At 38.2% G+C, this 13345-nt stretch overlaps 1 protein-coding gene across 5 annotated transcripts in view; it reads left to right on the forward strand.

Annotated features, from left to right (window-relative positions):
* The window catches only part of spri (Src homology 2 domain-containing protein sprint), a 116643-nt gene that overhangs the window by 68776 nt on the left and 34522 nt on the right, over positions 1-13345 (forward strand). For 3 of the 5 annotated variants that reach the window (XM_017146761.3, XM_070218166.1, XM_017146764.3), the window contains one exon: positions 9849-10281. In XM_017146761.3, coding sequence (XP_017002250.3) covers positions 9849-10281 — 433 coding nt within the window. Of the gene's footprint in view, positions 1-5345; positions 6102-9848; positions 10282-13345 lie in introns of all 5 variants that reach the window. The other 2 variants (XM_070218165.1, XM_017146762.3) reach the window with 2 other exon arrangements.

The following is a 13345-nucleotide window of genomic DNA, read 5'->3' on the forward strand; positions in this document are numbered from 1 at the left end:
TTTATTCTAATCGAAATACCCTCTTTAAGCCTATTATAACCACACCCACGAAAGTATCTCAGAGATACCCGTTCCTCATTTGCATTATATCGTTACAGCGATACACTTTAAGTTCGAACCGCCCACCAAATCGAATGCATCCCACATTTATCACAAATCTTCAACGACACCCCAAGTCAATTCGATGAAATTTCATTGATGCCGCCCCGCATCTCACACGAACTCTTTATTTTCCGGTGTTTTTAGTTCACAAATCACACAAATTGCTCTTGGGCAAAAGTGTGAAATTTTCATTCAACCGAATCCCAGCGAACAAATTAAAAATTCATAAAAACCTCGAATGAAAAACGAAAATAAAATTTACGAAAATTTCCAAACACCAAAAAAATTATAGAGCAAAAGGAAGGGGGCGAAAACATTGAAATAAACGAAACTTACATTTACATAATTTATAGACTCATGTCGCAGGCCACTTATACACAAACATATATTCAGATATATATTTATTTAGATAACATTGCCAAGTTGTTTGTGTTTTTGTCGCTAGTTTTTGTGTTTTGTTTTTTTCTTCGTTTTTTTTCTTCTTGATTCTTGAGCTCTAAATGCCACAACGTCTGGCATTCCACAACGCATTTTGGGGGACACGTCGTGGGCGTGGATTTCTTGTAGGTGGCGACTGCTGAGGCCTTGAGCTCCGTCGAGTTGGGAAAATACTTGTATACTATACCAAAGTAGAGCGGAATGGGACTTACAGCGGGGCCAAGGAGGAAACCTCAATGACCAGCGAATGCTGTCGAAATCAATTTGGCTAATGTTGTCGCCATTGGGTTGACGGATACGTGACCCTGTTCTGGTTTTCACTCTTTTTGGCGTTTTTAAATCGATAGGAAATTCTTAGAAATATTATTATTTGCCTAGAAAAGCGAATAAAATAAATTGTAGTAGCTAATGAGTAATGTTGTCGCCATTGGTTAACGGATACGTGGCCCTGTTTCGATTTTCATTCCTTTTGGCGTTTTCAAATCGATAGATTCTTAGAAATATTTATATATACCTTTTAAAACAAGAAAAACATTTCACGAATTTATTCTTATAAAAATCTTAAATTATTTTTATAAAATTCTAAGATTAATAATACTTTCCTAAACAAATCTTGAAGTATTGTAGACAGAAACACAGGACTCGAAAACAAAAGTCAAGCCATCAAAGAGCTCAAATCGTTGAGCCGGGCACGCAGCAAACGCATTCATTGCAATGCGAAATCAATTACACTAAAACCCATGGTTGGGGAATAGCTGTGTTATAGAGGGGCTACCCCCTTTCCCGCTCCCTTCACCACCATTTTCCCATCCCCCGTTGTGGAAACACGTCGCGCACGTGCCGAGCGTACCGCCGATAATTTGTAGTAACAAGGCAGACAAAAAGCAACCACCGGGGGCAGATACATATCTCACCCTCCAGTCGCCGAAAGAATCAACCCAAAGCCAAAACCAAACCACATCCCCCCATCCAGAAAAAAAAAGAATTGAAAAATTACTAAACACAAAAGCGCGAAACGTGTTTTCGGAACTGCCCACCCAAAAACACTCACACACACCCACATATGAATGGGAAATAAATATAAAAAATAATAATTTTGACTTTTTAACAGGCACACAAAAAAAAAGAGGGGGACCAAGCTCCAAGTTTATTGCATTCCACTTACGGAATCCCCAGAGTTTGGGAGCATTTATAATTTTTCGCCGTTGAGCAAGAGCGATAAGCACTCATTCATTATTCACTCGCTCGCATATGAATCACATTTATGGGATGGTGTTAATTGCATTCCGGTTGATAGATGCACTTAGGGCACAACATGGGTATTACACATTTATGCTTGACTCATGAGAGAAGATAATGATGATTAGGATTTGTCAGTACTGGTTGAGATGATACTAAGTGAATCCCAAATGATTCACATTGATACTCACCAATGTTTAATTACAAGGAAAGCATAAATATGCGTAGTTTATAATGCCATTAAAAAACTGTTTACTACTTTGCAAAACTTTCGTCCGTTTATCAACCCAAATATGCCGCCTTTGGCCTTGAAAACGATCACTATTCACCATTCAAAACGTTGGTTGTCCATAAAAAAAAGAGGCAAACAGCAAGCTCTATTGCACGCGACATCCAAATCGCGTCAAGCTTCGCCTGGCAGCCAGCCCAAATCGATCCGAGTGATTCCAACTTGGGTACCGTGCCCTCCTCCTTTTCAGAACTCAACTAGCCCAAGTTTGGTTGACAATTTGTTGACAATTGCGTTTCACACTTTGCATAATAATCAGAAATGGCAACCGAGAAGCAAGAAATAAAGTTTGCATAGTTCATAAAAGCAATGTTTGCGAATGATGGGGAGTATTCCCATTTTCATTCCCCTTTTGCTATTTGGAATTTGAAACCAATTTATGGTAAAATATTTACAAGGAAATTCAGCCAGCGAAATGAATCAGAATCAGAGAATCAGTAATAATGCATGGAATATCTTTCGCAAACGTTGTGCGCTTCTCAGCTTCAATCGATTCGAAAATTAAAAGCTGTGGCGCAAAAAACACTCAAATGTAATCGAATCGCTCTTTGAATATGTCGAACACGAAACGCAACGCGGTTGTCTCTATTACACAGAAAAAAATGGACAAAATGTAATATTTTTAAAGATCAAGTTATTAAAATCATCTTGATATGAATTTTACGGTATTTTAAAAATAAAATACTACATTTGGTATTTATGATATGATAAAATATCAAGTTGATATGTTTAAATCATAAATTTGACATTAATCATGAAATAAGGTAGAAATTACCCTATTTCATATCGGATTTTTTTCATGTGTTTAGTGTAATTGTTGTCATTGTTCGCTCGTCAAGTGATTCAGGTAATTGCGAAATGCGGCAATGTTTATAATGTATATAATGTACATATATATGTATGTCTCCCTTGCTATTTGTTGTCCAATGCATTCTGCATTCGAAATCCAACCAGAGCACGACTGAATCGGCGAAATCGTGAAAGTTACAACAATGACGATACGGTGTGTATGCGGAAAAGTGCAGGGCAAAACAGGCTAAAACTGATGAGTTGTTGGGGAATTGGTATTGGAAATGGAATTTGAATTTGAAGAGGTGCAGCCGAGGGAAACGAAATGGTGCCAGACAACAAAAAACAAAAACATCGATGGCAATATTCCGAAACACTTAACATTCAAACGGCGATGTTTATGAATCGAAATTCGTGAGAAAAGTGGGTGGAAATCGGCAAAACAAATATTGATATTTCAAAAACACCACATGCTACACAGAATATTGATCGAAATCATTTATTTAAAGTTAAATAGAATATCGAACTGCAAGAAGATTAATATATAAAATTATTGTGCATTAAATTAATAGAGCATTTACATTGAAAAATATTTATTTAATATTTTTAAGTTCTCAGATATATATGATCTCAATTTTAAGATCTACAAACATACAATTCTTAAAAAAATTAAGTTAAAATCATTTTACAGTCGAGATACAGGAAATGACAAAATATATTTTCCAAGAAAAGATACCGAAAATATTACACCTACTGAGATACATATTTCGTTGATTAATTATTCCTTTGATGAGTCTTTTAAGAAATATTTAGAGACAAGCCAAATCTTTTTTGCTTTCCCCATTAAAGTGAGTCTTTCGCGATAAACGGAAACTGCGACAAATCTCCAAGAATTTGACAATATTTGCTTAGCCGGATGACGAAAGATCCAGAGACATATATACGATTGTGCATACTCCATCCATACGGATGATGTGAACTGGGGCCGAACACAACAAAATAAATAAATTAAGAATTTACTCGACCACAACGACGAAAAGAAACCCACTTTGGTTTTTGGTCTCTCTGATCTGAATCGCTTCGTTCCTCGTTTATGTATTTCTTCTTGTATTTTTCTACAAGTACGTTTCTTTTTCGCTTATTAATATTAGTATTTTTTCTGGGGTTTCTTTCAATTTCTTTTGATGTCAAAACAAAGCCAGCAAATGTTTGTAATTGCTTATCGCCACAAACTGTTGTTGTTTACAAAAGCCAGCGTTCTAATGGGATCCCATTCTCATTCCCACAAATATGGGCCATTCATTCATCTGCAGCCAGCAGCGGTCACCTTTTGCCTTCCGTTCAGCGTACTTATTATAAATGTACCTATGTATATATTGTTTTTTTTTTTGTTACCCCGAAGCAAGCCCCACTTATGCCAAGAAATGCTTAATACTTTTTTCAACAAAATGAAATGGATACGTGCTGATACAGGGCACCAAAAAAAAAAAAACAAAAACAAGTGAACGAGACAAGCACTCAAACACTTGCGTTCTGACAGAGGAATTATGGTTAAAAGTTCATGAAAACCATAAAAGTCTGCATGTCAATCGGTCGAATGTTGAATGCTCTAATGGGCAGGGTGCTACGACCGCATAATTCCAGAGTTTCACAAATGTCAATGGGCAAAATGGGATGATGACCAGAAAAATTTATGTTTTGTTTGAAAATAATAATAAATTAGGAAGTTATTTTTGAAATATACAATTAAATAATAGCAGGAAATAAAATATTTAAAATTTCAATTTATGAAATTTATGTTTTAAAATTGGAATACTCTATAAAAATTTTTAATTGAGATGATCCTAACTATAAATTATAAGTACAAAATACCAGGAAATAAAATATTTATTTATTTTAATTTATGTAATTTATTCTTTAAAATTGGGATTTTCTATAAGAAAATCTTTTAATTGAGATGATCCCACAAAGTTTCATTAAAATAACTTGAATATTAGCTGGTTTAATTTATGTATTTCTTTTCTAATTTTGAAAGTCTTTTTCTTGGATCTTGGATTTTGAAGATCCTCCCTTTTGATTGTCCAAACCTATCAGCCCCTAAGCTGGGCAGTAAATCTTTGTCTCCGACTTCCATTCGGTTGGCAGGTGTTGCCCTTTTTTTTTCTTCTTTTTTTACTGCAGTTACATAAGACTACCGCAGACTGCAAATGTGTTTGTCTTGGCATTTTTATTAGTAATAACATTTTGAAAGCCACAGCATGGGGGGGTTGTATTAAAATTCATGTTTTGAGTGGCGATATCCGATATGCGATATGTGCCATTTCACCTCGGGTATTTAATGTCGGAATCAATAAAAAAGATTGACACATGTGTGGTGTTTTCTTCATTTATGAGTTGCATGAGTGTGTTGGTGGCATCAATTTTCCATTTCCCCAGTCATTTCCATTTCGATTCAGTATCCAGTATCTAAATTGAAGCGACTTTGCAGCAGGATGTCGCACGAAACGGCAGCAGTTCCAGGAGCAGTGGTTTCCTCCTGTGCGGACAACTCGTCGAAGGTGGAGGTCATCGTCTACACCACCAAATCGGATAAGACGCTCAAGCAGAACATGAATGCCAAGGATGATACGCTCAGGAAGCGTACTTCCCTGATCATAGTGCCCCAGCAGGTGGATGTGGATTTAGACACAAAGGTGGATCAAACTAGGGAGAATGTGAATGGAAATCGCAACTCAACGGCCAGCATGGATAGTTGTGTCTCGAATACCACCAGTCATAGCAACCAGTCGTCGAGTGGCTCCTCGTCCACCAGCAGCGGGAGTAGCAGTGGCTCCGAGGACGCCCATGCCGCCTACCAGGATTTGCAGAATGGCAATGGAAATGGTAATGAAAATGCCAATCATCTTTCACCATCGCCTGTGCCCAGGTGCCATTCATCCAGCTCCTCATCCTCCGTCTCGGAGTCCACCTCGTGCTCCAGTTCGGCGGACTATTCGCTGCGGGAGCAGCTCAAGAACTTTGCCAATCGAAATGCAATCGAAGAGCAGATCCTAAGATCCTCTGCAGGAGGAGGAGGAGAAGGTGTCCCGGAATCCACCACCACCACTCGTTTGCTCAAGGGCATGAGTTTGCCTGTCGGCGATCAGCAGTCGGCCGTCTGCGATTCCCTACTCAGTCCGCAGGAGGCTCCTCTGGGACGACGCTACGCCGAGGTGGCACAGTTCAAGGGTCATCCCAAGGCAAGGTGAGTTAACCCATTCAAGTGCTTCGACTGGAAATGGCAACTTTTGGACTTACACGATTCTATAATCAAACTCCTAGACATTTCATTTTCTTTTCAAGAAATTTGTTAAAGCTTTTTTAGTATCATGATGATATTGTAATTAATTATATATTATTTTATACAGTTTTCCAACATTAATGGTTAATTGAATTGACCAATAACTGCATTAGAATACATGTTTAGGTTCAGTTCAACTATTATAATATGAGTTAACTCTTTAAAAAATCCTTTAAGAAAAGGGAAAATTCTCTGGCAGCCAAAACAGCTTGACTTAAATTATTAATTAATGTATATTAATTATATTATAATTTAATTAATTTAATTAGATTCCATTCAATTTATTTACTTGCAGTAAAAGTTTTTTATAAATTTGTTTCTTTTGCTCAACAGACTTCTTTAAAAACCAAACTCCCCTGTTCCTTCTTCAATGCATTGATTCCATTTCCTATATCCTTACTTCCTTTCTCCCATTGAATATCCCATTGAATATCATCGTGTGACAACAAAAAGTGACCTAGTCTCCAGGCCTCCTCGACCAGCCACTCACTTCGATGACATCCTCCAGGTTATCTAACCACAAACACTTGGCAGTCAGCCGCTTGCTCCTCCAGCAATCCCCCACTGGATCACCATTGTTCGCCGAGTGCTCAGCTAAACGATGTCAACTGGCTGCTCGAGTCGAGTGCACAGGCATCCCACGGAGCTCGCTGGCTGGCTGGGAGTCCCAGTTCCAATCCAAATCGCAGTCCCTGCTGCACATGCATAATACACAACTTAATTAGTATTACTACTTTATGGCACTCTCGACGATGTTTGTTCCCTTTCCATCTTTTCCTCCGCCTCCTCTTTTTGAGCCTGAGACTGGGTAAAAATCTAATAATGGAGCATTCCACACACGCACTGCCATTGCCACATTACCATATCAAAAACGGTTGGCTTGCCGAGCCCTTTGGGGCATAGACAGGGGGTTAAACTTCTTGCCTTTCGCCTACTATGTGTGTACTTCTTCTCTGTTTCGGTTTTGGCTCGATCAGAATTGCACTGCACATGCACTGCGAGAAAACTATAGATTGTCACTTCATTAACTTATTATTCATTATTATTCATTAACTTCGTAAACCTATGAAACAGTGTAATATTTGAAAACTATTACTGATGGGCAAAACTTTTTAGTAAAATTCATAAATATTTAGTAAGCTCTAGGAATTTTTTTGTTCTTTAATAAAAAATTAAAAAAAAAAAACTTTTAATATCAATATCAATATAAAATAGGTATAAATAGATTTTATCTCTGTTAGTACTTTTCCCTTTGAAAAACTTGACTTCGATCAAAATAATAAATGAGGGCTGAAAAATAATCGATATTTTCGATATTTTCATAATATCGATTTGATAATATTGATGCTTTTAACGATTTTCTCCTATGCTCTACTGTAAATTACTATTGTTACATAAAAGTCTTTTAAAAATATGAATATTGAAATCCCAAAGTAATAGTGCAAAGTTTTCAGTGCACGTATGCATGAACTTTGAACGTTGTGAACTCTTGTGCATTCGCCATCTTCTTCTCGCACTCGTTGTGTCAGTTTCAGCTGTCAAGTGGGGAGGACGAAACTCACAACTCCGGGTAACCCCATCGACAACTATGTTGAACTTTTTGAAAGCTGTCACAACTAATTTGCATACCCCACCAGAACTCCTTTTTGCTATTGACTGGAACCAGGAAAAGGAGAGCTCCAACTCCAATTTAAATCCAATCCAACCCGCATCCTTCGCATCCATCCATCCCAGATCCTGCACCTCTGTTGTACATATGCTTACTTTTTGTTTTATTTTCCACACTTTGATTTCATCTGGTCTCTTCGAGCACAAAGAGTAAATATTCATGGGACTCTGGCAGAGCGACAAACTTTTCACAATTTTCGGGCCAACTGTGATTGCGTTGGGTTGAAAGTAGAAAGAAAGGATTTCATTGCGAACGAAACTTCCGATTGACGGAATACCACGGGTTTTGCCGCTTAAACTTTTCACATTTCTGCAGACCAATAATTAAGTTAGCTCTGGCACTTTGCCACTGCTGATTGTGAATAAAGATTGAGATGAAAGGGAAGTCTTAAAATACACGTCGTTTTAAGTGAGGATTTAGCTGGTTGAAAGAGGAAGTTAAGGAAGTTAAGGGAATTATCAAAAACTAATGGGTAACTAAAATTATAATAATATTTTATTGTATTAAAAATGTTCCTTTTTTTATTCACTTGTAGTTTATTTATTTTACATGTCAGTATATTCTATTATAAATTATGAAGAACTTTGAGGCATTTTTTGTTGTTGTTGTTTATGAATATTTTTTATTATTATTATAAATTATATTTTATTTATACACGTTAAGTTTTTTTTTAATTGTCCGCATTAAATCACTTGTAATTCTTGACTGCCATAAAATGCCTTTTGGTTTTCGGCATTGGAATTTAGTGCCTATCAAGGTTTTTCACTGTTGACCCCACGAACCTGGATGTTTACGTTTATTTTATGGCTTTAATTGACCTTCAGTTCGGTGGATGGCCAAAACACTCAAGGTTCTTCTCCAACACAGGACACCCAAACGCAAACCCAAGCCAGATCCACTGCCACTTAATCTTAATTGCCATGAGTGGGCGCCTTTCCATTTCCATTTCCCTACGATTTTCCATAGATGGTCGCCTACTTGCGATTCTCCACCTACCCGGCTGTCATTCGCTTGTTTTGTTTATCGCTCGCCCTTGTTTGTTCAACAAATCCTCATAAATTCGAAGCGTGTTTTTCTTTAGCGGCTTGGCTTGGCTTGGCGTGTCCTTGAGCCTGCCCCAAGTTTTCCAAACGAAAATGCCGCCTAATTCCTTGAGAGTGTTTTATTATCCACCCAACCGCCAGCCAAGTGAGTTGAGTTGAGTTGAGCCAACCCAACCCTACGCAAGGTTGACATTCTGTTTGTTCCGTGTTAATTTGACATGATTATGTCAGAGTGTTTGACAACTTTTCATATGTCGGCGAAGTGAGGGGTCTTTTTCTTCTTGTTTATGACATGGGGTCCCTTACTGATCCATCAACAGCCATGCTGTCCTGCGGTTCCTGTGTCCTTGAAGTCGAAGGCTCTTATTTTTTTCCTGTTCTTTTCTTTTCTTTTCCTTTCCGTTTCGCTTGCTTTTCTATTCTCTAGCCATTCATTAATAACATTTGTGCCCTATCGTAGAAATATTGTTAAAATGGCGTAAAATTGCCCGCTTTGAGGCGTCATCGTCATGAGTCCTTCGTCTTTCAGCCTTCATCCTTCATCCTTGTCTTGAATTTAGCCACTTTGGCGACGGCGTTGGGCGGAAAAAAATATAGAATGTGTCGCAAATTAACCTTTTGACAGCTGACAGAGGGTAGACCATTGACAAATGGGCCTTGAGCACTGGGTGGGGATCCTTCAAGTCAGGACTTTAAGTCACCCCGAAGTCTAAGGATCGAAGTGGCACGTAATTAGATGTTCACTCTTAAGACAGCCTTGTCATTCAGGCCATTATTAATTTATTTATATATATTTCTTTGTACAAGGTTAAATTACAAAAAGGTGATGAATAAATAAAATGGTCACAATATATAAATTAAATAATAAATATTTTTTCAGATTTCTTTGCTACCTGAATGACTCACTAATTAAGCATTTCTCCTTTTTATCATTTGCAGGACAAGTGAACCGCTGCCCTCTGCCGGAGCCACGCCCTCTTCTTTGGAGGCGGCCTCTGTGGATGCCGGTGGCAACAACAATAACATCAACAACAATCACAATGGCCAACAGTCACAGAAATCTCAGCAGCAGGCGAGTCTCAGCGCCATCAGCAGCAAACTGAATGTCTTGGCCGCCCAATCGAATCTGAACAACAATAATACGAGCAGTCAGTCAGGATCCATGACATCTGCCTCGAATCAGAAACAGAATCAAAATCAGCATCAGAATTTCAACCAAAATCAGAGCACAGACAGTCGGCGGAGCAGCAGCCTGGATCCGGATGGGGATGTGGATGATGTCGTGGACGCGGTCCATGGCGGCGCCTTCGAGGATGATATGCAGGCCCTGTTGCCCAAATGCTCGCGTCGCTCCCGAGATGAGCTTAGTCAGGTGAGCTTTCCTATCAATTAAATTAGAATTAGACAAGTTACAAGGCTAGGGAAAATGATCATTTCTTGGTTAAATGTTTTACGAATTATTTAGTAAATTAATATTTAAGAACAAATGTATAAGGAATTGATGATATATTAAGAGATACGTTTTAGGTCTTACGTTTATTAAGAATGTTATAGAATTTTTAGTTATTTCACAAACTAAAATGTATAGAGATCTTATTTTTAGATCATTTATAAAGGTGTCTGAAAGAATGCTACATTTTTATTTGAGTCCTAAAGAACTAAACAATAAATAATTTTTAAATTGGAGAGTCCTATCTCACTACATACTTTTAGACATTTCTATTTGTTAAATGTCAGGCTAATAGAAAGTTTAGTTTTTAAATTAAAATTAAAATGTATAGAAAAAACTTATATAGATGTCTAAAAGTATGCTACAATTTAATTTAAGTCCTAGAGCACTGGAGAATTATTAATTCATGAAATTATTCTTTCTTTGCATACTTTTAGACACCTTTATAGTTATTTATAAAACCTTAGTGCTTTCTAAGATATCCCGAAAGGCGTTAAGTTCTTTTTTCCTTAACTCTAAGAATGACACCACTGACCAGGCCCAAGGAAGAAAGTTGAAACCAACAAGTCTCCTCATTCGGCGCTAGCCTCTCATTTCAATCCAGGCTCCTGGGGTTTCTTCTTCTCGGGCTGCACATGTAATTTGCCACCGTTCATTGCGCAGTTTACTCAGTTTGCAACTCCTTGGAGGACGAAGCACTGAAATTTGTCGCCTCCATTCGAAGGACTTGCCACATGTGGCATTTGGCACGCCAAAGTGGCAATTACGGGCCAAGTTCCACTGTGCCGCCCCGGCTTTCTTTCATTCATTCATTCATAATTTGCTACGTGTTGCCTTGTTGATGGGGCAAACGGAAAAGGTTCTTAGTTCCTCATTCCCGCACAATGATAATGATTATGCGCTGTGTTGTCGGGTCCATAAAATGATGAAATCAAATGATTTCGCTTTGGCATAAAAATAAAAATTACAATACACGTCGCATCCACCTCCTCCTCGCTTTTCCTCCATTTCCCTTGCATTTTCCTCATTATTGTGAGCTGGTCGTGCGTGCTTTTCCCTGGGATTTCTTCATTAATAACTAAGAATCCTTTGTGTGTGCTTTGCCTTTGCCTTTTCCCATTTCCATTTCCCTCGTCCTGTCATCTCGTCCTGTGTGCCTAATGGTTTGTAATTTCCTTTGGGGGGCGTTGCCGTGGGGCAGAAAAGAGTTTGACAAGTCAATTTGTTAGTTAATTTGATATGCGTTGCTATGCCACATCAATTGAGCAACCATTTTGAAATGCCAGCAAGTCACTCATGCCTTCTAATTGCGTATTAATTTATCCACAAAATTTAAGGGCATCATTTTGCATTGCATCGTTGCCAAAATTCGATATTGCTTAGCTCCCAAAATTAGGCAATAAAATCGTTGCCAACTACATTGCGAAGGGCGAAATGGGGCGTGGCAACCACAATTGAGATGGCCAAAGCCAAATCGTCTGGGGCGTGGCTCAATCAGACATGTGTGTGTGCTCTCACATTTTAATTTGTGGCCAGCACATCCTGTTGCACTTGCAGGCAATCTATGTTACACTGAAGAAAAAATGTAAGTTTTACCTCATTTTTAGTAAAATAACGACTAAAAAACTGTAAAAAGGGTTCTTGATTTGATATTAGAGTTTTGGCCATAACAAAGGAAATAATGAACCAAATATGGAATGTAATACCTCGCTGAGCTTGTAATAAAATCCAATCGATTGGCATTCAAAACTATAAATTTTTAATTTTTGTAATTTTTTGCAAAAAAATTGTGATGCAACCCCTTATCTAAAATGCGAAAATTCATCAAAAATTAAATTTCTCATAAATTGATGCGGATCATTAGTTTAGGTCGTTCAAAACAGTCGTTCTTTTAGCTGTGGGCCTCGATTTGTGCAAATTACGACTAAAAAACCGAAAACAAGTTTATTTTCGTCGAAATTTCTTATCCATATTTTCCACCTTAAAATATCAATATTTAGACCCTAACAAAATGAAATAAAGAAAATAAACTGACGTAAATTTAGAAAATAGGTAATTTTAACACCATAAACATTAGAGCTTAAAAATTATTGATATTTTCACAATATTGATTTGATAATATCAATGTTTTCATGGGAAAACACATATTTAATATCGAAAAAAGCTAAATTTTAAAGAAGTATTCTTACATTTAAAAATGTGTAGCTTTTAAAAACGTGCGCTTTTCTCAGTGCACTTTTCTCTCTCTCCTGCGGTCGGCAGCATCTTCCTTCTGACCAGCAGCTGGGCATAAAATATTGATTCCATTGCCAGACAGACGGGCCCAAAAACAGCTGAGGCCGGCCGACAAGCGACCATTTTAGTTGCAGCTCCTTTTGCTCTTTTTTGGCCATTTATGAATATTCAATAAAAACAACAGCAGCCGAACATCGAGGATGGCGATAAAAGTGTCTGCCCCGGTTGGAAAGTGTTGTCCTCTGGCCTTTATACTCTATAGCTCGATAGCTCGATAGCTCGATAGCTGTATACTCTCTACTCTTTACTCTAACCACTGGCCAATATTTTCCGGTGCAGGAATGTTGGCACGACCGCAGAGCGATGCAAAAAACATACATGCAACACATGGAAGGATGTCGAAGGACTCTCTCTCTTCGGCTCCTGTTTCGCTGTCTGGCATACACAAGTTTTTATCGCCAGGCGCCGATCAAAAGGCTAAGCTTGAGTTTGAGTTCGAGTCCTGAAACTGTGGAACTTTATTACTTTCATTATGCTTTATCCCTGCCGGCGTTGTGTCCACCACCATGACCACCTTTCCTTGGCCATAAACAACTTTGGCTCTAATCTCCTGGCTGCGGGCCATGTCGAGTGGACAGTGGACATCGTCCTCGGGTTTTGCTCGGCTTTTTTGGGGGGCAGCTGTTTGCTCAGGTGCACAGGTTTGCTAATTGCAGCGGTATTAGAGGAGCTTTGTCAGCGGCTTAAAGCA

This window comes from Drosophila takahashii, chromosome X (assembly GCF_030179915.1).
Source record: "Drosophila takahashii strain IR98-3 E-12201 chromosome X, DtakHiC1v2, whole genome shotgun sequence".
Taxonomy (NCBI): Eukaryota; Metazoa; Arthropoda; class Insecta; order Diptera; family Drosophilidae; genus Drosophila; species Drosophila takahashii.